This window comes from Lepidochelys kempii, chromosome 2, assembly GCF_965140265.1.
Source record: "Lepidochelys kempii isolate rLepKem1 chromosome 2, rLepKem1.hap2, whole genome shotgun sequence".
In the NCBI taxonomy this organism is placed as follows: domain Eukaryota; kingdom Metazoa; phylum Chordata; order Testudines; family Cheloniidae; genus Lepidochelys; species Lepidochelys kempii.
In genome coordinates, this window is record NC_133257.1 from 9,819,507 (window position 1) to 9,844,828 (window position 25,322).

Here is a 25,322-nt window from a genome sequence, read left to right on the forward strand (position 1 = left end):
CCTGTTTGAGGGGATATTTTATTACCTCAGCCCAGTGTTTCTTGTAAGCAAATGACTTGGTGAGCTTATCTTTATAAATGTACTTTGTTACCTCTCAAAACTTGCTGTTCTTTTTCCAGAATAAAATGTGCAGGGTTTTCCCTAATAGTATTAATGTCCTGTAACTGTTCTCATTTTGCATTTTAAGAGTGTTTTAATTTTGGCATGTTTTGCCACTAAAGCAATAAACATGTCTTCAGAGACAGCTCTGAAGTTCAGTTTTGAAATATGCAGTTAGTTGGTTTTAGAGATCTGTATTTGTTTTAGATGTTTTTCACCAGTATTAAAGTTTTGTCAGTTTTTTACCACAGCAGCAGCATTGATTATAATAAGCCTAACTAAACACAATATTAGGATTACTCACTGATATCACTGTATTTACTGGTGCTATGTTGATTAACCTAAGATAGTCTCATTGGTTTGCTGCATATTAGAAAAATATCTGCTCTGGCGCTCTGTCAGTCTGTTCCTGTTCTTGCTACTCTGGAGGAAGTCCAAAGTTCACATGGACTTCATCCATGATAAATTTGCTCACACTTCGTTGATCTTTGCCATCTTCCTTGCTAACTAACTCTGCTTCTCCTCTTTGATTGAGGTCTGTTCAGTCCCCACCACCAGAGACAGATTAAGCTTTTGTGGGGCCCTGGGCCAGAGCAAATGGGGGCCCCTCCCCTCCCCACCACTTCTGCTTGCAGTCTGCCCCCCACCCTCTTGCCGGGGAAATGGGGTTGGGGTATTGGGGCTTGTCTTGTCCTGCCCCTCCCCACCCAGCACTCCTTCCAGGACGTGGGGGCTTCCCCCGCCTGCCTGGTGCTCCTGCCAGGGAGCGGGGGAAGCCCCCACACCCCAACTCTGCTCCCCAACAGGAGCGCCGGGCGGGGTGGGTCAGGGAGCAGGAGCGCCCAATTGGCTGGGGCCCCTGGGCACAGGACCCGTTGGCCCAGTGGCTAATCCACCACTGCCCATCCACCACCTCTTTCTTACTTTTTGCTCTTTCTCCATAACTGCCCCACAGTGCACTTTCCTACTTCCCAACTAGCAGTGTCTCCTGTTCTCTTCAGATCACCCATTCCCTTGTGCCATCAGTCCCATCTCCTCTCACTCCTGAAATCTCTTGCTTCTCCCATCCTTACTTTTCGTGTCCCATTCCCTTCTCTCTGCTTGCTTCTCCTCTCCTCAAAACTCTCTTGATCCTTGAGGCCCCGGTCAGGATCAGGGTTCTGACGAGTTTACAAATTAAGATTACATGTGATATATGAAAGGCTGGGGACAGAAATACAGCAAGATACAGTTTTGCATGCTATAATGGCTTTATGATCTTAGCGGTCTGTAAAGCAACCAGCATACCATTGTTAGTAATAGTAATAGATATACCTTCTTTCTACCTTTGACTGAGGTTCAAGACTCTTCACTGTCTTTGAATATAATTTTATTTCTACTCCCATTTGATCTTTTTTTAGTTGGTTATATTTAAACAAAATTTTGAATAGTTTGTGTCTAAGCTTTAAAAACAAACCATCAAACAAAACCCTTTTCTTTAAAGATCAAACCTGAAAATTTCATCCCAGATAAGGTGAATGGTTGAGAAAAATGAGTGAGTAAAAACACTAATGGTTCTAATGGCATCAGTAGAGTGCTTTGTGACTAGCACCCTGGTGGAATAATTATGCTCGTCACCTAATAGCGTAACATCTTCACTGTAAACTAGTTGGTATAATCTTTGTTCTTCACTCACGTATTTGAAGGATAATCTTGTGAATGAACTGTGGGGAATAAAGGATGGTGATTTTGCTTTGCATGCAGCATGTCTGGCAGCTAGAGGGCCGTTTTAGATAACGTGTGGTTAAGCTAATTTGACTGTTGAAGTAATATTAAAGAATTTTATTTATGTTAATAAATCTTCTTCTTTCAGATATTTCAAGACTTTCCTTTCCAACAGGTAAGCGCTATTTTCTCATTTATTTTTTAATGTGATATAGAGTAGCTTTTATAGTTTGCTTTCAATACCATAGTATTCTGATATATAATCAGAGTTTTTTATTTGTATTGTCTTAGAATCCAGAAGTTTCAGTTGGGATTGGAGTCCAAAGCAGTGCTAGAACACTGAGCAGGACTGAACAAACACAAGGGAGACTTAGGGAGTTCACAGCCTCATAAATGATATTTTGACAAATGAGTAGGGGAATTGAGATGAGTTGTTTACAATTTTTATATATCCATATGTTTTATTTACTCTTTTAAAATGATGCATTAGAACAACATAGAAAAAGACGCAGAGAGAACCGTGGAGAAGTGGACTAGTGGGCAGTCAGGGCTAGCATCACTGGCAAGGTAGAGGGGCAGTGTGAAACAAAACAAGTGGTTAAATAATGGAAGGTTAGACCTGTGAAGAGTCTGCACAGATGAGAATGCCGGAAGTGAGGGGCAGACAAGTTAATTTGTCCTAAATTACAAGGTGAATCAGTGGGGCAGCTGAGAATAAAACTCTTGTCTCCTTACTCTTAATCCAGCATCCCCTGTCATCCAGGGGCCTTATAAATTATTCCTATTTTTAAAAACAGTAGTGTGTTCTGTTATGTTCCTAGATTATGGTTGTAACCTGTTTGAAACCTTTACGTCTAAACTTTGGTGTTAATCTTATTAACAATTGTCAGTAAACTTTACAATAAAACTTCATGAATGTGCCTACGATATAATGGCTACTCTATGTGTGCAAAATGAAGCTACGCTCTTTTTGCTCTTGCAGCATTTTAAAAGTCCATACACTGAGCATAATGTGTAACTCTATACAAGCTGTGACTTTCTTTTTGTCAATTAACAACACTGGCATTTCTGATACTAAGGAGGGACTCAAGTCATGAGCTCACACTGAATTTACTGTAAGTTCAGTGGGGTTTCAGATTGGATGTTTCATGTCAGGACCGTTGGCATGGATAGGGGACCCACTTTGGCTCTTTTGCTGTTTTCTGATATAACACTAAAAGATGGCTGCCGTTCCCTCTAGAATCAAATGCCAGTTTCAGTTTAAAAATTGTGTACTGCAAATTACTCATTTGTACATGATGTTTTAAAATAGCCGTCTTGAGAAAATGCATGTTTTCTTCAAACACAGTGCAACGAACACATGGCATCTTTAATTTAAAAGTAAAGGTTTTTTTAAGGAAGAAGTTCACATATTGGATTTTTAGGATGCTTAAAAACATGCTGACAAGAAGGCAGGTACACAAGGAGATAACAAAATTGAAAAATGAATAAATAAATACCATACAGTTAATTCAAAACATGAAAAAAAGTAACCATTCTAGATAGTGTCATTTTTTCTGCAGCTGTTGTAATATGGACAGATGAAAAAACATCTAGCCTCCTATTTGGGGCTCTGAGGTTTTATGTCCACTGCAATGCATCTATGAGTCATGATGAGCATCTCTAGACAAGACTTCTTTCCGGCTTTACCTAGTGAGTGTTCTTCCATCTTCAAGGGACATTGTCAGGCTGATTTAGGCCTCATAGTTAGATTTTATCTGAAAAGCAATTTTTTGCTGTGTATATGGAAGTTCAAATGGAAAGGGGATTTTTAGCAACTTGAGAAGAGGGATGGATGTATTTGGCAGCATCTAAGCATGGCGGGATTTTATAGATGGATTAGAGACCAGAGCAATTGCGTTTTTTGTCTGTTTATACTTTTTCTCTATCTCCCCTGCCCTCGCACCCATTCCTCTGGTTTGCAGAGCTGTGTGAATTTTATGTTCAGGACTTTTTGGGGACCAGTGGTCAAACCCAATGCATAGTGACAAGATGGACTTGATATTGTGGATGTTCGGGGTAAATTATGCTGTTTTAGAGGCATTGGTAAGGGGTGGGGGGAGGGGTAAAACAAGGCCCGAAGTTACTAGCTGGGGTTATGGTAAAAGGAACATTGAAAATTGTGGGGAGCGGGGGATTCAAACCACACCAAACAAATGTCTGTGGTTGGTGGAAGAAGTCAGAAAAGTACTGTATCCATTTCATAACAAATAAGATGTATGAAATTATATTTCTGATGACTTAACAGCAGTTCTGCTGTATTGCACTGACTGGATGAAAGAGATTTCCGGATGGGCTTCCTGAGTAGGATGATGCTCTCATGCTAGTGTGGTGAAAACCAAGAAACAAAAAATTCAGTTAAAATTCTCTATTTCCATAAAATTCAGTGTAAATTGAGCCTCAGAAATACTGCAAAGCTGGAGTCAGGCGACGTTGATCTGAAAATAGATTTCAGTTTTAGGTTTGCAAGGAGGGTGGAATGTACAAAAAACAAACAAACGAATGAAAGGTTTTTAGAAATCTTTTTTAACTTGACAAATGTCCCTTTTTAACAATAGATCACTATGGCCACTGGAAATGCTCTGGCTTCTGCAGCATGTTTCCCTCAGTGCTGCAAATTTGCATCACAATGCATTATCTTCCTGCAGGATCTGAAGACTTAACAGTAGCAACAGGGATATTTCCAGTGGACTTCCTTGTAATGTGTAGTTTAAGATTGGATTAAATATAGATTCTGTGGTTCCTCTTGTAGTCAGTGGCATATAAAGGTCATCCAGAACATTTCTTTTTGACTTTGATTTCACAGTAAAACCTTTTTGTAAGAATGAATGTACGATGTTGAATGCGTTATTTGATTAGGTATTTTGTTAAACCATCACACAAGGGAGTTATCCTACATTTCTCTAATCTGTATCACTGCTTTGAAGTCTCTGTGCAGCTTACTTTTCTCTTGCTTTTAATTGAGGCCAAGACTATGAGTATTGCAGATTTTGGAGTGCAAATCATTGGAGGCTTTGAGAGCAACTTGCTAAATTTTTATAATTTCAAAGCCGAATAGAAGACAGCATCCAATGGCTGTATCCATATGTAAAATTGTTTTAGCAAAGGAGTTTGCTCATATCATGCCTAGAGGAATGAAGGACTCGTTTTTGTTGCGCATACACTTCAATTTTGTACTGGAATTCAAAGTTACAACTGAATTAAAAATGATTCCTCCTGGATGAAGTGTGTGGCTTGCCTGCCTCCTCCTGTCCTTAAAACAAACTTTACTTGTTAAAAAAAAAAATTAGTTCTTTGCATGTAGTTAACCACTTTTTATACAGCACTTCACACAATAGGACCCTTGATCTTGATATTGTAGTATAAAATGTTGAAATCAAGAAGAAATTTTAAAATAAGTGTGCGTCAGGTGTGCACATGCAATAACTGGACAACTAGAGGGAAGGAAAGGCATGTGAGAAACGTTTAACCTAGTATATTCTGGCCTCAGCCAGAAATACAAGCACTTTTAACAGAATGAGACCTTAAAGATAGCCACCAATGATGAAGGGGAGAAGCGCTCTTACTGGTAGGTAGTATTTCTCTTGGTGCGAAAATGAAAAAAACAACCCATAGAAAATAAGTATTTATTCTGTGTGTATGTGGGTGCGCCCTCCTGGCTTTGATGGAATACAACGTAATACATTTTAAGAGATGCAGCCGTTAGTGTACAGCACATATGTTAGCCAAACAGCATGGTTAGAATTCTTATTATAACCTTTCTTTCAATGATTTTGAAATATTAAACAAAATTTGGAATTAGTTCAGGTTTTCTTGGCTTAATTAGAACCAAAATATCAGAAGTGACACCTTCAGCTCAGCCTGAGGAAGTTTTGCTTCCTGCATTATAAATGCATCCTCAGTCAGTACTCCTGTAAGGTCTACTTCAGCCTTGACAATTACAGGAAGTCAGCCAACTGAAGACATACATTAACTTAAAACTACTAGTGCCCTTCCACAAAAAACAGCCCTCCCTGTCTTACCTACAATATGCCATATGCTAGCGCTCACTGAGAAGCTGCATAATGTTATTGATGCAACCACATCTTCCCTCCCGTAGCTGCAACTCATTGCCTGATTACCCTAAATGTAGCATAACGAACATGAAGGTTTCTGATTGCTGACCAAAGGTTTCTAGACTAGACACGGGCATGTTCAATGAAATTGAAAGTTGACAAATTCAAAACTGTTAAAAGGAAATACTTTTTCACACAACTCCTAATTAGTCTATGAAACTCATTGCCACAGAAAGTTGTTGAGGCCAAGAATTTAGTAAGTTTCAAAAAAAAAAAAAAAATTGAACATTTTATGTGGTTATTCAGAGTTGTCATAATTAACTATAATATACATTTTGGAAGTGATATTAAACCTCATGCTTCAGGGCTTAGGCCAGTCTCTAACTCGAGACCAGGATGAGACCTAAGGAATGTGGGGAGGGACGGGCAGATTATCCCACATTTGCCTGCTGCATGGTTCCTATACTTCTCTTTGAAGCAAGTCATATTGGCCCCTGTCAATGACTGGATACTGGCCTAGATGAACCTGTGTCTAAGCCAACATGGCAATTCATATGTTCCTTACTATGGTCATTCTGTAGTTTTTCACTGAAATGTAAAGATTGTTCGTATTTATGAAATTACCTGGTTTATACTATTTATACTAAGCTCAGTAGTATATTTGGAAATCTGTATCCTAGCTAACCACTCTGTTTAAAGTGCTACAGTCAAAATGAAATATAGCCAAATGTAAAAGGAAAAAAACACCGAGCCATTTCAAGTATTCCCCGTGCCCCTAGGTCCTTCTGTCACTTCTGGTTTTCCAGTCACATTTTCCTATATAAACATTTACTTTCTCTCTTTTGTTGCTGTATCTAAGGTCCCTCTATGCAGTGTGGTAACTGGCAGCCCAGGAAGATGATTTCACACACATGGTAAAATTTTCAAAAGTGCTTGGAGTCCTACTTAAGTGCCTTTCAAAATTTTACCAAAAGTACTGGCCAGTGCACATAGTAAACTGTTGCTCGTAAAAACAGCAAACAGAACATTTTCTCCATTTTTTAAACTATTGTTTTAATTGTAATTCTAAAGTTCTACAACCTTCATTCCATGAGCTTTTCTCATATTTTTGAGTAACAGTGATTAGTGGCTATAAATGGGAGAGGACCGGATTAAAGATTTCCCAGCATGAGTAAGATTAAAGTTACCCGATTGGAGTGACAGTCTGTGTACCTTTCACCCTTCAAAAGTTTCCAGAGGATTTTCCCTGTAATGTGAATGTGTTTTTATAGTTTCATTTCTTTTCATTAGCTGATAGTAATGACAGAGTCTAGAGACAGAAGAGGCCCAGTATGTCATGCCATCTCTTCTTCTGTCAGTACAAGATTATTGCCATTACTTTTGTCTGTCTAATTCTAAAAGTGTCAGGTAATGGAGATTCCACCAATTCCAGTGGAAAGTTCCTTAGGCTGGTAGATTTTGCCATGAGAAAGCTTTCCTTGATGTTTGTGCTAGATTTTCCCATTCTAAACTTCATCCCATTACTCCTAGCAGTACCCCTTTATCATGCTAAATTTCTCTCCTACCTTAAAAAGAAAAGGAGTACTTGTGGCACCTTAGAGACTAACCAATTTATTTGAGCATGAGCTTTCGTGAGCTACAGCTCACTTCATCAGATGTTTACCGTGGAAACTGCAGCAGACTTTATATACACACAGAAATCATGTGTGTATATAAAGTCTGCTGCAGTTTCCACGGTAAACATCTGATGAAGTGAGCTGTAGCTCACGAAAGCTCATGCTCAAATAAATTGGTTAGTCTCTAAGGTGCCACAAGTACTCCTTTTCTTTTTGCGAATACAGACTAACACGGCTGTTCCTCTGAAATCTGTCTCCTACCTTAGTATTTTTACACACCTCAAATATTTGTAGGATGTTTTCTAGCCTTTCTAACTCAGTGCTGTTGGTTGGTTGAATTATAATAGTGCCTAGAGGCTCCAACTGAGTTCTTGGCTCTGTTGTGAGAAGTGCAATACAAACAGAGAAAGGGACAATCTGTGCCCCGAAGACTTTGCAATCTAGATAAACAAGACAGATAAAAAGATAGGAGGCACAAAGAGAGATTGCGGGTATGTCCTCACTGAAATAAAACTCCCCCAGCTACCCTGTTTCAGCTGACTTGGGCTTCCAGAGCTCAGACTGTAAGGCTATAAAATTGCAGTGTAGACATTCAGGCTCAGGCTCTGGGACTCTGCAAATGAGGTACCAGGTAGGTTAAATGTAATTATCCAAGTTGAAATTTGTGCTAGGACACAGTCATTTACAACCTTGTGTTTGCAAAAAGTTTCATGGGATTTTCAATAAGTAGTACATAGTTAAGTCCATAGTGTTTTTTGTCTCATCCTTGGCACCATGCTGGGGGCATTTAGTCTCATGCTGATGTTTAGAGGCAAGTGTGCCAGTTATAATACTACTGTGTAAATACTACCAAGGGTTGACCCTGCTTAGTTTGAGATCTGATGAGATCATAACGCAATATGTTTTAGCTTAGAAGACGTAATATTAAATTCACTGGTGGTTTGAAACAAACAAGTGAGAGAAAAGCTTTCCTGCTGATGTAACCAGTTTTCTTTCTATGTTATGAAATGTGGCAGCAGTAAAAATACTCAAATTTATTCTACCAAGTACTGCACTGCATTTACCCTGCTGCTTGTTTTCAGTTAAGAGGTTGACTGGACAGAAGTGCATCACATGGGTGGGTGTGGGATGAAGCTATGAAGAAGCATGTGTGTGAACAGAGCGTACAAATTTGGTTATAAGTGTTTGGCGGTAGGATCCCATGTTTGTACAGTGCCTAGCATAATGTGGCCTCTGATTTTGATTGAGGCCTTTTAGGCATTATCACAGTACAGTAGAACCCTGTTTATCTGATCTAATAGGGACTGGGACCAGATGGGATAATAAAGAATTCAGATAATCAGGAGAATGGGTGGGGCTCAGGTTGTGGGTTAATATGGAGAGACAGCTAATGGAGGCTTGGATAAGCAGGGTTCTACTGTACTGCTAATAGTAATTGTGCATATATAATAAGATACATTGTATTGTGGTGTAATGGTTTTATCAACATATGTTTACTCCAGGGCAGAAAGTGATGAATTCCCAAATAAGTGCTATTAAAATTAGTACCTATATTATAGCAACAGTCAAATAAAGGGGCCAACTGCATAGTTGTTGTTTTGTGCTGTAATAAGATAACTTATTTTTCTAATGCAGATATGTACTCTGAATATGCCACATTTTGAAGAAGAATTGTTTTAGAAATATGTTAGTTTAAAAAAAAATTGGGATTATTTCTTATCTCCTCTAAAAACACATGCCCTAGTTACTGGAATCTGTCTGTGTATCTCTGACACCTTGTAGTGGACTCTCCATTACAGGATTAAAACATGCTGATAGAACCAATGTGGGGAGAAGCTTACACAATTGCTGTCTATTTTATACCTGCAGTATATGTAAACATTGAACTGCAGTTTCTAGGACTATCAACACACACTAACTTATGCAAAGGACAGTGGTTAACAAATTGGGTACGTTCCCTAGAACACTTGAGAAATCCTGTAACCCCTCTGGCATAAGTCCATAAGAGATATCTGGCTGCAAATGATTGTAGCAAAGGATTTGGTGGCAGAAACTATGAAAGAAAGGAAGGATGGGGGTGGGAAGAAAGAAAAGTGAAAGGAGGACTTTTGAAATCACATTGGATCTTGTATAGTTACATAAAATGTTAATTTGTAGAGAGTTTTGTGGTTCTCAGGGCTTGAATCAGGAGTGGCTTGGAATTTCCTACCAAAATATAAACTACAATTGATGGGCTACCATCAACCAAAAGAAAAAAAAATCACCTGCATGTCTGTTTTTTTTCTTCAAACTTACTGTTGCATATAAGATGACTATAACTGAAAGATGGAATGAGAAAAAATACGTATTTCTTCAGGTAGCGTTCGTGTACGTGATGCGTTTGGCAGTCCTTTGTGTATAGATAGTTTCGCTGCTTTACTGGCATAGCAAGTCAGTTTCCTTTTTAATTCATACAGATTTTTCACAGAGCTGCAGGAAAAAGAGAGTCAATTAAAAAAAAGTGATTGTAAAATCATAAACGTTGGCATGGGAAGTTGAAGATGCATGTAGTACCTGCAACTACTAATTTTTTTAAGTGCATTGGTTGTCCCATTGACAGTGGCCCTTTAAGTCCAAGTGTTAAAAATATATTAAAGCACTGAATACATTGTTTAAAGGCAAGTCTCTTTGTTTATGACCCACGTTCAGTTTGCTTCAGTCCTTGCCACTGTTTTTAGGGCGTAAAGGTTTACGGAATTTGAAATGCTTTAGACAGTTATTTTGCAAGGCCTGAAACTGGTGCTCTTGAAGATTTCATAAGGGAGAGTCAAATGCATTCTATACCATCTGTTAACGATATTGCTTGCTGAACAGATTTTTTTCCTCGGGACCTGACTCCTGAGGACTGGCCACAACATCTGTATAATGCCATAAGGTGCCTACTCTTCCCCCCCCAGTGAACTCGTTTGGGAACCATGCTTAATAGAGATGTGAGGAATAGTGACCCTACCTTTGTTCCTGTTTCCTGCTCTTCTCATCCAAGATCTTCAACTGAGGTTGACCTTGGAAGCAAAGATTACTATCAGGTAATCATTTAGTGTTTTCTATATACAACATTTAAACCTGCTCTCAGGGGTCCATGTTGTAAGCCATTCTGGAGGTACTGTACTTCTGGCATAAAAATCTAGATACCATATAGCTCAAAGGAGAAGCAGAATAATTTCTTGTACCCTGATTCAGCTTTGTTGGGAGCTGTTACATCCTGGTACAAAGGATGATCTAGATAATTCTTAGTCCTGCCATGAGTGCAGGGGACTGGACTAGATGACCTCTAGTCATCTAGCCCTTCCAGTCCTATGGTTCTGTGTTTTCCAGATACTAGTTCCACACTGTGTAGTTCTTCTTAAAGATAGAAGAGACTTATTAGCTCATCTAGTTAATCTCTGTGAAAATAAACGATTGCTCCCTGTGGTACTCTTTCTGAGGTTTCATCATTCAGCTAACTCTTCCTCCTATGTTATAGGACTAAGGTAAGACTCATCATAGGGAAGATATTGCAGCTGTGTTTCCATTGTTGAAATATAATTTTCACTATGATTTAAGCTTATCTGCTGACTTGGAGTCAATCTATAAAAGCTAGTTAGGCCTTTGCTGTGGTTAAGTTTTTCCATCATCCTTAGTTCATCCGTTTGCTGGGTCCAAGTAGATCCACTCAAGTTGATCTAGGAGGCATCTTGCCGGAGCTTTTTCACATTCTCATCTCAACAATGCAATATCAATTAGTGCTGAAGTTACTGCTAATTGTCACTCCGTGATACTAGTTAGATTCCAACCATCCATTCCCCAAGAAGAAAAGTGAAATGTATAATAGTTACAAAGCTTTGGATCTGAAAGCAGTTTCAAAAACCAGTGGAACTTGTAGACCATGGGCATTTGACATGTACCTATTTAGTTTGCAAAAAGAAAAGGAGTACTTGTGGTACCTCAGAGACTAACCAATTTATTTGAGCATAAGCTTTCGTGAGCTACAGCTCACTTCATCGGATGCATTGGAGCTGTAGCTCGCGAAAACTTATACTCACATGAATGTGTTAGTCTCTAAGGTGCCACAAGTACTCCTTTTCTTTTTGCGGATACAGACTAACACAGCTGCTACTCTGAAACCTATTTAGTTTGATTATTGTTGGCTGTATTATCTAAGATGCTTGTATTTATTGGATAACTGAGCTTTTGGCAATTTAGGGCAGTGAATGTGCTGACTACGTCACTGCTGATCTATGTTGTTTGAGAATTTAATCTGTTGATGTGGTTAGCAAAGAGGCATGCAGTTAAAATTTTTGATGTACATTCTGAAATATCAGCTGCTGGTGTTTAATGTCAGTCCCCTTAGGCAGCATTCTTGGACACGTAGGTTATGATTCAGCAAAGCACGTCAGCGCGTATTTGCGTCCCATTGAAGTAAAAGTTTAAAGTTAAGTACATGCTTAGTGTTTTGCTGAATCATAGCTATAGTGAAGAAGGTGGTCTTTTCATACCACCTGGACTTTACAAAAGAATTCAAACTAGGGATATTTGATAACTGATTGGTAACTTTTTATCCAGTTTCTTAGGTTGGTTATCTAAACTTCCTTTCGGCAGTCTCCTTACTTGGTTTTAACAGTACTAATATTCCATGTACTGTAAGATTTTTGTTAAGAAGGTTTAATATTATAGGCTTGGTTATAGTGAGTCTTGAAATATCAATCACTAGACATTTTATAGGTAAGTGTAACCCATAAAGAATACTAAAGTATTCTGTTTTCTTATTGTAAGCATAAAAAAAGGGGCTGTTAATGAAGACGATTTTGTATAGAATGGAGACAGTTTAGATCAGGTGAAGATAGGTTTTGATACCTGTAACACAGCAGTGAGTCACTATCTCAGGAATGGATGCCTGAAGGCACGTTGTGTTGGTATTGTAGGGCAGTAAGAAATGCAGGTGAACTGCTCTGTTGTGCTTGTGTGGTGATTTGGAAACCATTCTTGAGAGTATTGTGTGGACTCTTTATTTCTCCAGATGAGTCCCTGATAAAGGAAACGTGAGGAGAAGTGGAATTGGTTTGCCCACAAGTAAATCTGTAACGATTTATACTACCAAAAGTTTATGCAGCCCTCATGTCAGGTTAAATGAATAGCAAATCTTTATTTAAAGAATAATACAATAAAAATGAAGCTACCTTAGGAGTTGTTCATATGGACACACATGTTCATGTGGAGCTGCCTGCACATCTTATGCTAGAGCCACGCATGCATAGTCAAACTCCCTGTTGCTCATTGTGACAAGGTGGGTGCAGTAATATCTTTTATTGGACCAACTTCTGTTGGTGAGAGAGACCAGCTTTCTAGCTACAAAGAGCTGCTCTTCACGTCTGGGAAAGGTACTTCCAGCGTCATAGCAAAGTGCAAGGTGGAACAGATTGTTTAGCATAAGTTGTTTGCACATGTTGTAAGGGACCATTCAAGATAGAGTGGCCCATTAATACCTCTGCAATCATAGGGCAAAAAGAGGGGGTTAGTGGATTACAGATTGTTGTAATTAACCATTATCCAGTGTGTCTGGTCAGTCCATGATTTTGAGTGTCTAGCCGAGTAATGAAATTAAGCTCCCAGGCTCATCTTTGGAAAGTGTTGGGCAGGTTTCCTTTGAGGATGAAGACTGATACAGAGTGATCGCTTTCTGAAAAGTGTTCACCAACAGGTGTAGGATGTTTTTGTCTTTTATCATTTTCCTGTGAGAGTTCATTTGGAGGATAGTGATTGTCTGGTTTCACTCACATAGTTGTTATTGGGGCATGTAATGCACTGGATGAGGTATACCACATGTTGTGATAGGCATGTGTAAGATCCATGAATCTTGAAAGGTGTGTTGGGGGGGGTTGTAGATCATCATAGCAGTGAAGATATGTCTGCAGGTTTTCCATTTGTTGTTCTGGCAGGGTCTGGTGCCGCTTTGAGTTGGGGTTTCCTGGTCTGCGGGGAGCTGTCTTCTGATGATGAGCATTGAGAGGTTGGCAGGTTTTTTGAAGGCCAGAAGTGGGGGTTCAGGAAAGATTTCCTTCAGGATGGGGTCTCCATTGAGTATGGCTTGATCAACATACATTTCAAGAGATGAGCCTAGGACCTTAAATTCATTAAACGGTAACCCTCTAACCTCCTTGTCTGATCCTAAGACTGCAGAGGTGTTAATGGGCTGCTCTATCTTGACTAGTTCCTTACAATATGTACTAATTACTTATGCTAAACATTCTGTTCCACCTTGCATTTTGTTATGATGCTGGGAATAACTTCCCCAGACCTGAAGAAGAGCTCTTTGTGGCTCAAAAGCTTGTCTCTCTCACCAGTAGAAGTTGGTCCATTAAAAGATATTCCCTCACCCACCTTGTCTCTCTAATATTCTGGGACCTGCATGTCTACAGCTACACTGCATATTGCTCACAGTGTCATTTGACATCAGAAGATTCTCTGGACTGGGAGCCTTCTTTTAGAAAGTTTCCTTTAGCAGTAGCTTTTGTGGGAGCTTGCACCACCTTTCCCCGCAATGAGCTTTAACTATGTCACAGTGCAGCTGCTGGAGGGAGATGATTTAAAACAACACACTTGTGCCATAATAGTAGAATGGCCGCAATTTGTAAGCTGAACTCTGATGGACAACAATCAAAGCTCATTGCCACAGTCTCTTCCAAACAAGTTTCTCACCAACTCATCCTAAATATAAACCAGTCCTCAAAGCAAAGGGCAGAATGAAACAAATCAAGCAGGAACTTCAGTTAGTCCTCAGAGACAGCAAAATCCACAGTGAGCAACTCAAAACTGAGGCACTAACACTAGTCATGAAACCCTTGCAATGTGGAAAGGCAGATGGATTCAATGGTATATCTGATGAATTATTGCTACACTTCTGGATGAGACCACAGAAGTGGCTGTTTGACTTCTTTTTAATTCCTGCATGCAGACAATGCATGTATTCAGGCTGTGGAGAAAAGCCAAAGTGTTGGCTCTACCCAAACCACCTAGACACTAATTCTGCAAATAGTTATCACCCAGTATTCTTATTTTGCTAGACCCACAAGTTAAATGAGTGGATGATTATAGGTAGAATAGCGCTGATAGTGGAAGGGTGACTGACTGACTAAACCGATTTCCTCCCAGAACATTTATGCTGTGACCAAGTCGTAATCCTAACTCAGTACATTGAAGATGGCTTCAAAACCTGTAAAATTATAGGGGCTGTGTTTGTTGCTTTGTTGGCTGTTTGTCGCTGTGAATGATCATGACTTCTACTGAAATTGGCAAGAATTTTGAGAAATACCAAAATGGACCAGGTCATCTCCTCCTTCCTGATTGAGACTCGACAGGTTCTTTCTTGAGATCCATGGTCAGAAAAGTTGATGGCAGAGTTGACAGAATGGACTGCCCTAAAGTTTGGTGCCATCACCCTTGCTATTTAATATCTTCATGAATTACCAACCAGAATTCCCTGATGTGCAAAGATTCATTTATGCAGATGATCCTTACATGGCTACCCAGTCAGAAAGATTTGAGGACAATGAACACATTCTAAGCAGTTCACTGAGTATACCTGGAAAATAGTATTGCACATGCTTCCTCACATGTTAATGCTGATCCCCTAACAAAACTCATATGCGCCTTCCACCTGAAACACCATTAGGCCAAGCAAAAGCTGCAAATATCGTGGGATGGTATAAGCCTTGAGCACTATGAACATCCAGTGTACCTAGGGGTTACATTAGACTGAACACTCACATTCAAGAGCACATCAAGAAGCTGAAAAAGAAAGTAAACTCCAGAAATTGTGTACTTCAATAACAGGCTAGCACAAAAAATGGGGAACTCACCCCAAAACGCTCTGAACAACCAGTCTTGCACTTGTGTTACTCAACTGCAGAGTACTATGGCCTAGTATGGTATTGCTCGGCCCATTGCGCATAAAATTGATATTGAACTCAGTCAGTCCTGTAGGATAAACACAGGAACTTTGAAACCGACCCTCACTCTGTTACCATACTGTCCTGTGGGGATTGCATCACCATCAATGGGTGGGATGCCTTCAGTAAAAAGGGGAGGAAAAAACAGGTGCATAATCCAAGACATCTGCTGCATGGATACATTTTACCACCTAAGCTGCAGAAGTCCAGAAAAAGCTTTGCCTCTGAAAATCCCTTAACCCAAAATACCACTGTTTACAGAGAACAACATGACAGGAAATGTGGATGGTCTTAGAGAACCTCGTTCCTTCAAAACAAATCCCTTCAGGGACTGAACTTAAATGAAAGCACTGGTGTACTCTGACTCGATCGAGAGCTGAGTTGGCAAAGACTGGTAACAATACCGCCAAGTGGAATCTGAGGAACCGCTCCAAATGTGAATGGAGAGAACCTACGCAAACACATGAATGCTGCCTGATGCAGTGCCCCCGTCAACAGCTTCAGGTAAAGTTACTGGTACTGAAAAGTCATGTGTGAAATGGGTGGGAAATGTGTGGCCCTGTAGCTATTGCTGTTTCTCTTCTGGTTTTCCCTGCCTCTAAGGTATTAAAAGCGTTGTCTGGGTCACGCATTTGAGTCAGGTCTATACTGAGAAAACAGTGGTGTGATTTTTAAGGTAGGATGCTGCTGCCCCAGCTTCTTTTTGAGTTGTGTTCTACAGTAATGTTTTTGTTACAAAGGCAGATGAAAACACACAAGCAGGTTTGGTTAGTTTAAATCTTTGCACTGTAGGACCATTTGGTCTATTTTGTAAATTACTATTTACAGATTTTAAAAAATATGTTTATAATCAATATGTATAGAACTATTGAGCAGATATTAAAAATTGTATTACTGGTTTGGTGCAAAGCTTTGGTTTTCAACTTTCCCCGTACTGTAACATGGTATAACAGGAAAAAGTCCTGGGAAGAAGGTGGTCAGGACCCTCTGAAATCCATTTGTTCGGAGTGTCACTACTTCTTTATTAACGTCCATATAAGCATTAAAAAATATGATCTAGTGCATTCTCTTAATTCAGATCTTTCTTGATAACCCACTTCTCCGCAAACTTACCCAATAGGAGTTTTTATTCTATTAAAATAAGAATTAAATAAAAAGTCCAAAACCAATCTGACCTCCTGGATTTACTAGAACATCCTTTTAAGTGCTGTCTTCTGTATGTGTCTCTTTTGGACTGTAAACTCTTCAGGGTAGGCGAGATATTATTTATTTGTATTCCAGTGGCAACTAGAAGCCCGAACCAATATCACAGCTCTGTTTTGCTTGAGGCTGCACCTACACATAGTAAGAAAGTTCCTGTCCTGGGAAACTTACACTCTAAATAGACAAACAGGAAAAGGGTGGGAGAAAGGAAATATTGTCCTTTAATTTACAGATGGGGAGCTAAGGTAAAAAAAGACTGACTTCCTCATGGTCATAAAGGAGGTCGGTAACAGAACTGGATATTAAAATCAGCTTTCTTGAGCCCCTGGCCAGAGTCTTAATTACAAGACCATCCTTCTTCTGCCTCTTACATTTGCCTATTGCACAGAACCAAGCACATTATCAGCCCTGAACAAGTAACAGTAGCAATAACAATAATTACCTTGTACCAGATATATCGTTGAAATGAATAAGAACTGTTACCTCTACTATTGCTTGTGCTGTTATGTCCTTAAAGGTGAACATATAAGAACCCACAGCTGACAGGATTTGACTGCTTCTGCAGTATTCTATAGTTTCAAAAACTTTAAGGGGAGGAGACACCCTGCATATCCCTAAGTCTCTTTGGCTCTCTTCAGCCCCAGAAAGAGCTTTGGTCATTGTGCCTGGGCACTGATGCAGAACATCTGTGGCTTGGTTGTGCTCTAATCTCTATTTTTGCAGTGGATAACTTTTCTTTTAAATTGAAAAAAAATTGTACTTTTGGAAGGAAGCAACAGTATTTGTTACCCAGAGACTCTAAATGGACCTTTCTGGTTGTCTGCATCAAACTGCTTTGAGAAACCAAAATGGCAGGGATATAATCTGTAGACACATAAATTTAATGAAATATGTAATGGAGATTATTGTTTGTGCTGTTACACCTAGGCAAATGGGTCAGTTTAGTGATTGTGTTAACGTAAAACTAGCTCTCTTTTGGTAACAGTCTTAGTTATTTAAGCTCTATGTCTTACTGTTGAGGATGGTGGTGGTGTAGTGGTTGTAGAGGATGATGTGGTGGTGGTGTAGCCATGCAGGTGCCGGGATACTAGAGAGACCAGATGGGTGAGGTAATACCTTTTATTGGACCAATTTCTGTCAGTGAGAGAGACCAGCTTATGAGCTAACACAGAGCTTGTTTCTCTGACCACAAGAAGTTGGTCCGATAAAAGATATTACCTCACTCACCTTGTCTCTCTCTTGAGGACTGTACATTAGAGATGGCTAATATGGAATTTATGAATAGTTTAATGATAGGGACAAAATATACCACTCTTAAGAGTTTATAATAATTATTTAGGCTGAATCTACTTTTTTGTTATGTTCTGTAATGAAACATATGTTTATAATGTGTACTGTGGAACCTTCTACTAGAAGAGAGAAGATGGGAGTTTTGTAATTTTTGTTTGTCTACATACGTGCTATACATGTACACAGGCACACGCCCCCAATAGTGCACACAGCTTGTTATAGAAAAAGGATTCTTCAACATGGTTAATAAACATTTCATTTCAGTATATAACATGAACAGGTGATTCGGCAGAAATGAATTCTATATGGTATTATTGCATGTGCATAAATGTATATTAAACATAATGTAAAATATCATTTTTATTCCTGGTGCACAGATATTGAAAGGAAATCAAATCTATCTTCAGTTAACCTTTTATACATGAAGTGTAATATGTGTGGATAGGTAAGTATATGTGATGACCTATGCCTTCTCTCAGCTGCAAGAGAATAAAGCAGTGGTCATATTTTTAGAGGGGAGCTAGCTATGGTACTGATTACAGTAGACACTGTGGTGTCCTATTTCCTTAGTGTTAACCTTTCACCAATGTTTTGATCTGTCATTGTTTCTCCTCTAGTTTAATTCTAAAAAATGCGATTAAGTTAGGTTCCTGATCTAGAGCTCAGTCCTGCTTCCATTGAAGTTTAGGGACATTTGAATCCGCTCTTGCTGTATGTTTTATAAAGCTAAATTTACTGTAAAATAATCTCTAAATCTGATGGAAAATATCAAGTGAGTAAGCTTTTTTATTATTTTTTGTATTGTTTTGTTTTTACTAAAACATTTTTGTTCTGCTGGATACTTCAGGATGCTCTACATTTTCAAGTTATTCATTGTTCAGTTTTTCATTGTTCTTATCTTATTAGGGAAGTTATTGAAAATCAAATGTCAAGATAGGTTGGTAAAATACCAGAGGCATGAATTTAAAACAAAAATGGTTGGGGGAGCACCTCTATAGACATGACCTGGGTCAGGCTTGATTTGCAGCTTAGTCAATTTTAGAATCTGCTGTCAGTTTTGTAAACAGGAGTCTGCTGTGTGAATTGAACAGAAGGGTGAGATTAGCATATTAATAAGGTGCTTGCTAATCGCCTTCCCTCCTGCTCCTCCTTCCCTCCCTCCTCCCTCCTGAATGAATCTAGGAATACAGACACACACACACACAGTCACATTACTGGCTGGTAGCATTCTGTTCAGTAGCTCACCGTGGAAAAGGATGGTCTGTGCTTGAAATTGTTGAGGCATGAGACGATTCTGTAACTGAAAGGCATTCTTCATGCTGCTGGAATATATTACCAGAGGAATACCACAGTATTTTGCTTCTACCTCTCCTGCAAACTAGATGAAAAGAGACCAAATGTAGGCAAGGTTAATAGTTTTCTCCTTGCTTGTGGATTGAATACATTCAAGTGGCTGGCTTCCCAGCCCCCCTGCAGGAGCAAATACTATTGGAGCACTGAATTGGGACATTGTATGCTGAAGCCTGGCTTGATCTCTATACGATTGTGTGTATGTTGTTGTTGGAATTGGCAGGCCAACAGGCCCGGAAACAAGCAGGTGCTATCTATATGGAGAAAAGCGGCTGTAGTCCATTCCCAATATGCTGGGCTAAAGGTACACATGACTTAATTATGGTTTTTTTTTCTGTGTTAAATTAACGTTTTACCACTGGTGAGGAATACTGAAAGAAAAAAAATGAACACAAAATACAAAGTAAAATTGATGTATTCTGGTCATGCAATTCTAAGATGAAACAATCAGCTGAATCCTCTTTCCCCTGACAGCTGTAATGCTTTTTGTTAAAAATGTTTTGAAATCAGTGAATGGCCTTTAGTTTAGCTATTTTGTTTTTAGTTTCACTGATCTTAATTTAGAGATTATTTTGTTTTAATATTTGCGCAATTTATAAAAACTCCTTATGAATATATTCCTGCCTTTCACTTTTCTTTGGGGAGAAGTTTTCAATTTATTTTCTTTAAAAGTGCTCGATTTCAGTTAAACAAATCATACAGGATAAAAGACTGACACCTATTATTTGTTTTCTTGATGGCTGAGAAGTTGATATCCACATTTATTAGCTGTAATAAAAATAACAGATGTGTACTTTAACTAATGTAATGGTAGGAGCTGACTTAAAATTGAGCAATAATGAGGCATAAGGACAAAACTTACATGGTTGGTGTATTTCAACTGAATGTCAAGGTATTAATATTTACACTGTAGTTCAGAAGACGTTTGTGTACTTCCTACATGGATGGTGGTAATAGAAACCACCACGTACGTAAATACGGGTGGGTCAAACACAATTGTACGCTAGCAAAATATAGCTAATAGCAAGAAAACTGAGTCTTCTGTTTGGAAAAGAAGCAGCCTGTAAAGCATGTAACGTAACTGACAATAAGTATAGATTTGGGGTTTATTTTCATATTCACATTCATCTCAATGTGGATATTTAAAAGAGTAACTGGACATGAAATATTGCAGTATTGTTAGCTAGATCATAGAGTGATACATTTTAGTTCAGAAGCTGCAGGGGGAAATAAATATATGTAAAATAAGCAGATGGTAATTCAGAAGCAAAACCTACAGAATATCTAGTAGCTAATACCATGTTCATTGGCCTAGATTAAATTAATGGTAAATATATTTATTTTTATGTTAAAAAAATAAATCCGTAAACATGGACGTACTGCATCACTGCCACTGGCTTCATGTGTGACCTATACGCCTTTGCCCTTTTGTGCCTCTGTTTCCCTGTCTGTGAAATGGCAATAATACTTCTCTGCATCATAGGTCTGTTGTAGGTAAATTCATTGTTTACTAAATGCTCAAAATACTATTGCGATATGCATCAGAGAAAAAAAAATTATAAGCAAGAAACAGCCTGTGTGAGAACTTGAGTACCACACGCTGATGGTATCTGAGAATATACAGAGTATGCCATTTCACTGTGGAGTAATATTTGACAAAAGCAATTAATTGCTTTTGTTTTCAGTTAATCTGTACTTTACTGTTGTTAGAAAACTGATGGTTGGTGATATAAGGATGACTTCTATTTATACGTCAAAAACTACATAGGTATGACACAGTTCAGCATTAGGATTCAGTCCCTGTTCAGTGACCCAGGGGGTCTAAGCTCAGATGCTTTTGCAAGGAATGCAAAAGATGCAAGGAATAACTTTCAAAGCTCCTGTCCATATTAGAAATGGTTGTAGTCAGTTTTATCTATTGATTTTTTTGCCACTAAGATGCACCAAATATGTGTACAACTTTAAAAGAATAGAACTCTTTTTCTTATACTATTTTATAATTGAAGCTCTTGAATACAAGTGGAAAAGTCCAGAGAAAACTTTCCAAAAGCAAATAATTAATTTTGTTAATTATTAGTGGAACTAGAATTAGAATATTTTGTTGACATGGCATGTTTGGTTTTGATTTTTTTTTTCCCTTTTGCTCTACTACCTTAAAGGCACCACAGCAGGCTAACCTGTCCTTCCAGCTGAGGATTGCTGGTTGCAGCTCTCACTGGAGTAAGTCAGTGTTGCTCATTGAGCTGCTAAACAAATGAAAAGCTGTCCCTCCCGCATACGCTTTCCAATGGCTGAACACACTTCCTGTATCTAATGAGATCCTGCAATATAATTTCTTTAAAAACTTCCTTATGCAGCCTTCTCTTTCCTGAAATAAATTAAGAACAGTCTTACACAATTCCCTTTTTTGTTTTGATTCAATATACATGGGAATTAAAGGTTATGACATATGAATCTGGGAATATCAGTCGTTTCTAGAATACACTATACCACATCCATACCAAAGAAAATAGGACAGAAGAGAAATTGCTTGCACTGTTTTTGCAATTGGATGATGACCATTCCTCAGCTGACGAATACTCCGTGTACTGTTCATCAGCTTAACCTTAGGGAAATGAAACAGATCTGGCCTACTTTGATAAGAGCTGTGAAATATCTATAGTCAAGGAAAAGTAATCTGTTAAAGAAATAAACATTTAGATGGATGTCTTTATTTTGGACCATTGATTAATCTATTACATTGCTTGTATAGCTCACTTCACTACTTCCAATATAAATACTATGTAATTTAACATCTAACATTTCATCAGAAAGTTGGTAATGTGCCCCAATGTCTTAATTCACGTTCTTAATTTTCTCCAAAAGTCCCTACTTCATTGGTTGACAACCTGTGACCTGTCAGGGTAATCCACTAGAGGGCCGCCAGACGGTTTATTTACATTTGCATGGCCGCCTGCAGCTCCCAGTCACTGCGGTTTGCTGTTCCCAGCAAATGGGAGCTGCGGGAAGCAGAGCGGGCGGTTGTGCAAATGTAAACAAACTGTCTGGCAGCCCGCCAGTGGATTACCCCGACAGGTTGTAGGTTGCCCACCATTGCCCTACTTTCTAATAGTTCTGTTGGTAATTATTTGTTTGAATTTGACTGATAAAGCTTTAAGTGTACTATACATAACCCAGTAGCAAGCACTGATTCTTTAAATGCTTCACAATGTTTCTCTAAATCCCTATTCATATTCAGTGTGGTTGTTCAGAACAGTAGCTCCTTTCTCTTTCGTTATTGTTTTAAAACTTTAAAATCTCCTTCCTACCTACTCGCTGATACTGAGTGCTGACCTAATTGCAATTACTTCTCTCTGCTGGCAGATATATGGCACTGCTCTATAGTTCATGTAGCTGTTGCCCTTTCCCTGTAATTAGCTATTCAGTACTTAGTTTCTGTACAAAGTATCCATGATGAATAGCACTGTTGTCAAATTCTGCTGTGTTACAGCAGCGTAATTTCCAAGGAGCTTAACTGCTGTTCATTGTTTCTCTAGATTCATGCCAATCAGAGCAGCATTTTGACTGACAGGTTCATAAATAGGGCCCTACCAAATTCACAGTCCGTTTTTGGTAAATTTCACGGTCATAGGATTTAAAAAATAGTTAATTTCATGATTTCAGCTATTTGAATCTGAAATTTCAAGGTGTTGTAATTGTAGGGGTCCTGACACAAAAACGAGTTGTAGTGGTGGTGGGGTTCCAAGGTTATTGTAGGGGGGAGTTTTGGTACTGCTACCCTTACTTCTGCCCTGCTGCTGGTAGCCGCGCTGCCTTCAGAGCTGGGCAGCTGGAGTGCTGTGGCTGCTGGCTGGGATCCCAGCTCTGAAGACAGCTGCTGCCAGCAGCAGCGCAGGAGTAAGGCTAGCATGGTATGGTATTGTCACCCTTACTTCAGCACTGCTGCTGGCTGGTTGCTGCCTTCAGAGCTGGGCGCCCGGCCAACAGCTAACACTCTTCAGCCTCCCAGCTCTGAAGGCAGTGCAGGAGAAAGGGTGGCAATACTGCAATCCCCTTCGTAAAATAACCTTGCAACCCCCCTACAACTCCCTTTTGGGTCAGGACCCCCAATTTGACAAATGCTGGTCTCCTCAGTGAAATGTGCACAGTATAGGTTAAAAGCACACAAAAGACCAGATTTCACCGGGGGGGTGGAGACCAGATTTCACGGTCCATGACATGTTTTTCATGGCCTTGAATTTGGTAGGGTCCTATTCATAAAACATATATTTGTGAGAGCTGGAATCTCTGTCATCTCACAATGCTAATCTGAGTTACTTTACTGATTAGGTTTGTTTTTTGATTTGTTTGGACTGAGGGGTTTTGTTTTTGCTTGAACTTGTTTCCTTTACAGTTGCCGTTATATCTCTGATCTTGCAAACTAAGCAGATTTAGGCTTGGTTAGTACTTGGATGAAAGACCTTAAAGGAACACTTGGTGAATAATGGTGAATACTATTAGTCATTCAGTGGATAATGCTTTTCCTTCTGAATCCGTACTAAATCTAGGTCCCAGCCTGGTGTAAGGGGTGCTGCTATAGGTACCATCTTTTTGATTTAATTGTAACAGTAGTCTAGGTAGTAAAACTGATTGACAGTTCAAGCACCAAGTCATTTTATAGGATAATCAACAATCTTAGCAAAAAGAAAAGGAGTACTTGTGGCACCTTAGAGACTAACAAATTTATTAGAGCATAAGCATTCCACTGAATGCATCCGATGAAGTGAGCTGTAGCTCACGAAAGCTTATGCTCAAATAAATTCGTTAGTCTCTAAGGTGCCACAAGTACTCCTTTTTGCGAATACAGACTAACACGACTGCTACTCTGAAACCTGTCAATCTTAGCAAAGTTGTTAGAGGCTACTTATCCGGAGATGTGTGAACTATGAACTTCTGTATCATCATCCTTCACTCCCTACCCTTTTACTCTGAGTTTTGGATTATATACCCATTTTAAGGTTACAAAAAAAAGTTTTAGCACATCTGATGTAATTTTAACACCTAGAAGTGAGTGTTCACTTCAGGAAACAATAGCATTTTAGAAAAATGACAGCTCATGGCCCTTGTTACCATGAACAATTCTTTATTTCTTAAGTTTCTTGGTATTTTATTCTAAATAAAACACACAGTTATTATACAACAGAACTATTTTTGAGACCCTAATTCAATATTATTAAATAAAGAGGATATATTTATTTTTGCATAGAATACATACATTTGATATATAAAACTTATTTTAAACTGTTCCCTAATAATTTTAATAGCTTGCTATCTGTAAATTGGCTTCTCATCACTGGACTTGATTTAACCATCTCTTATTATTTTAGTAAAGATGTTAACTGTTAACATTAATAACTGGTTTAAATTAATTAATGAAAACTCCATTCTTATCCCCACATAGTCAAACACTCTTTCTGAAATCTTAACCAAAAAACATAATGTGAGGTAGGATTTTTTTTTCCAGGAAGGATTTTCACTCCTACTTACTGCAGTCTGTTACCATTGCTGGGGTTTAAAGTAACCTCCAAACAATGTAAGTGCGTTGATTTAAAGAGTTAGTTATTTTTCTTTTCAAAGTCCTCTTTTTGAGTTGTTATTCAAATAGTAATTAAAGGTCACCTAGCAAATAGAAACACAAGTGTTAGGTACACAAAATAAAAGCTTATAAATATATTGTGTCTCAGCTGTTTCTAGTTGATGATTCTCAGTTTATCAGCATCTCAGAAGGAGGTGACTTAAATGAAGTCTATCTTTTACTCACAAAACAGTCACCGGGATCTTTTGAACTCAATAATCCCACCAAAGGGACCTGAATGCTTCTGTAAAGTGGTCAGCTAAGGAAGAACCTTGACACAAGACTTGTTTCAGTCTTCAAGTAAACTAATTGGTCTACTCCTGAGCAACATGGGGTTATTTAAGAAAAAAGAAGCTGTACCCTTAGGAGTACTGTGATCCCTAAATGT

The 25,322-nt window shown here is 38.8% G+C and overlaps 1 protein-coding gene across 13 annotated transcripts in view; it reads left to right on the forward strand.

The window, feature by feature from the left end:
* Window positions 1–25,322, forward strand: part of PTK2 (protein tyrosine kinase 2) — a 377,029-nt gene that overhangs the window by 64,348 nt on the left and 287,359 nt on the right. For 2 of the 13 annotated variants that reach the window (XM_073330034.1, XM_073330030.1), the window contains one exon: window positions 1,952–1,978. The exons of 2 other annotated variants lie outside the window; for them this stretch is intronic. Coding sequence is in view for 9 of the 11 variants with exons in the window: in XM_073330029.1 (XP_073186130.1) it covers window positions 19,522–19,624 (103 nt within the window). In the remaining 2 variants the exon portion in view is untranslated. Of the gene's footprint in view, window positions 1–1,951; window positions 1,979–3,348; window positions 3,496–16,467; window positions 19,625–25,322 lie in introns of those variants that run through there. 9 more of the 13 variants (XM_073330023.1, XM_073330026.1, XM_073330024.1 and 6 more) reach the window with 8 other exon arrangements.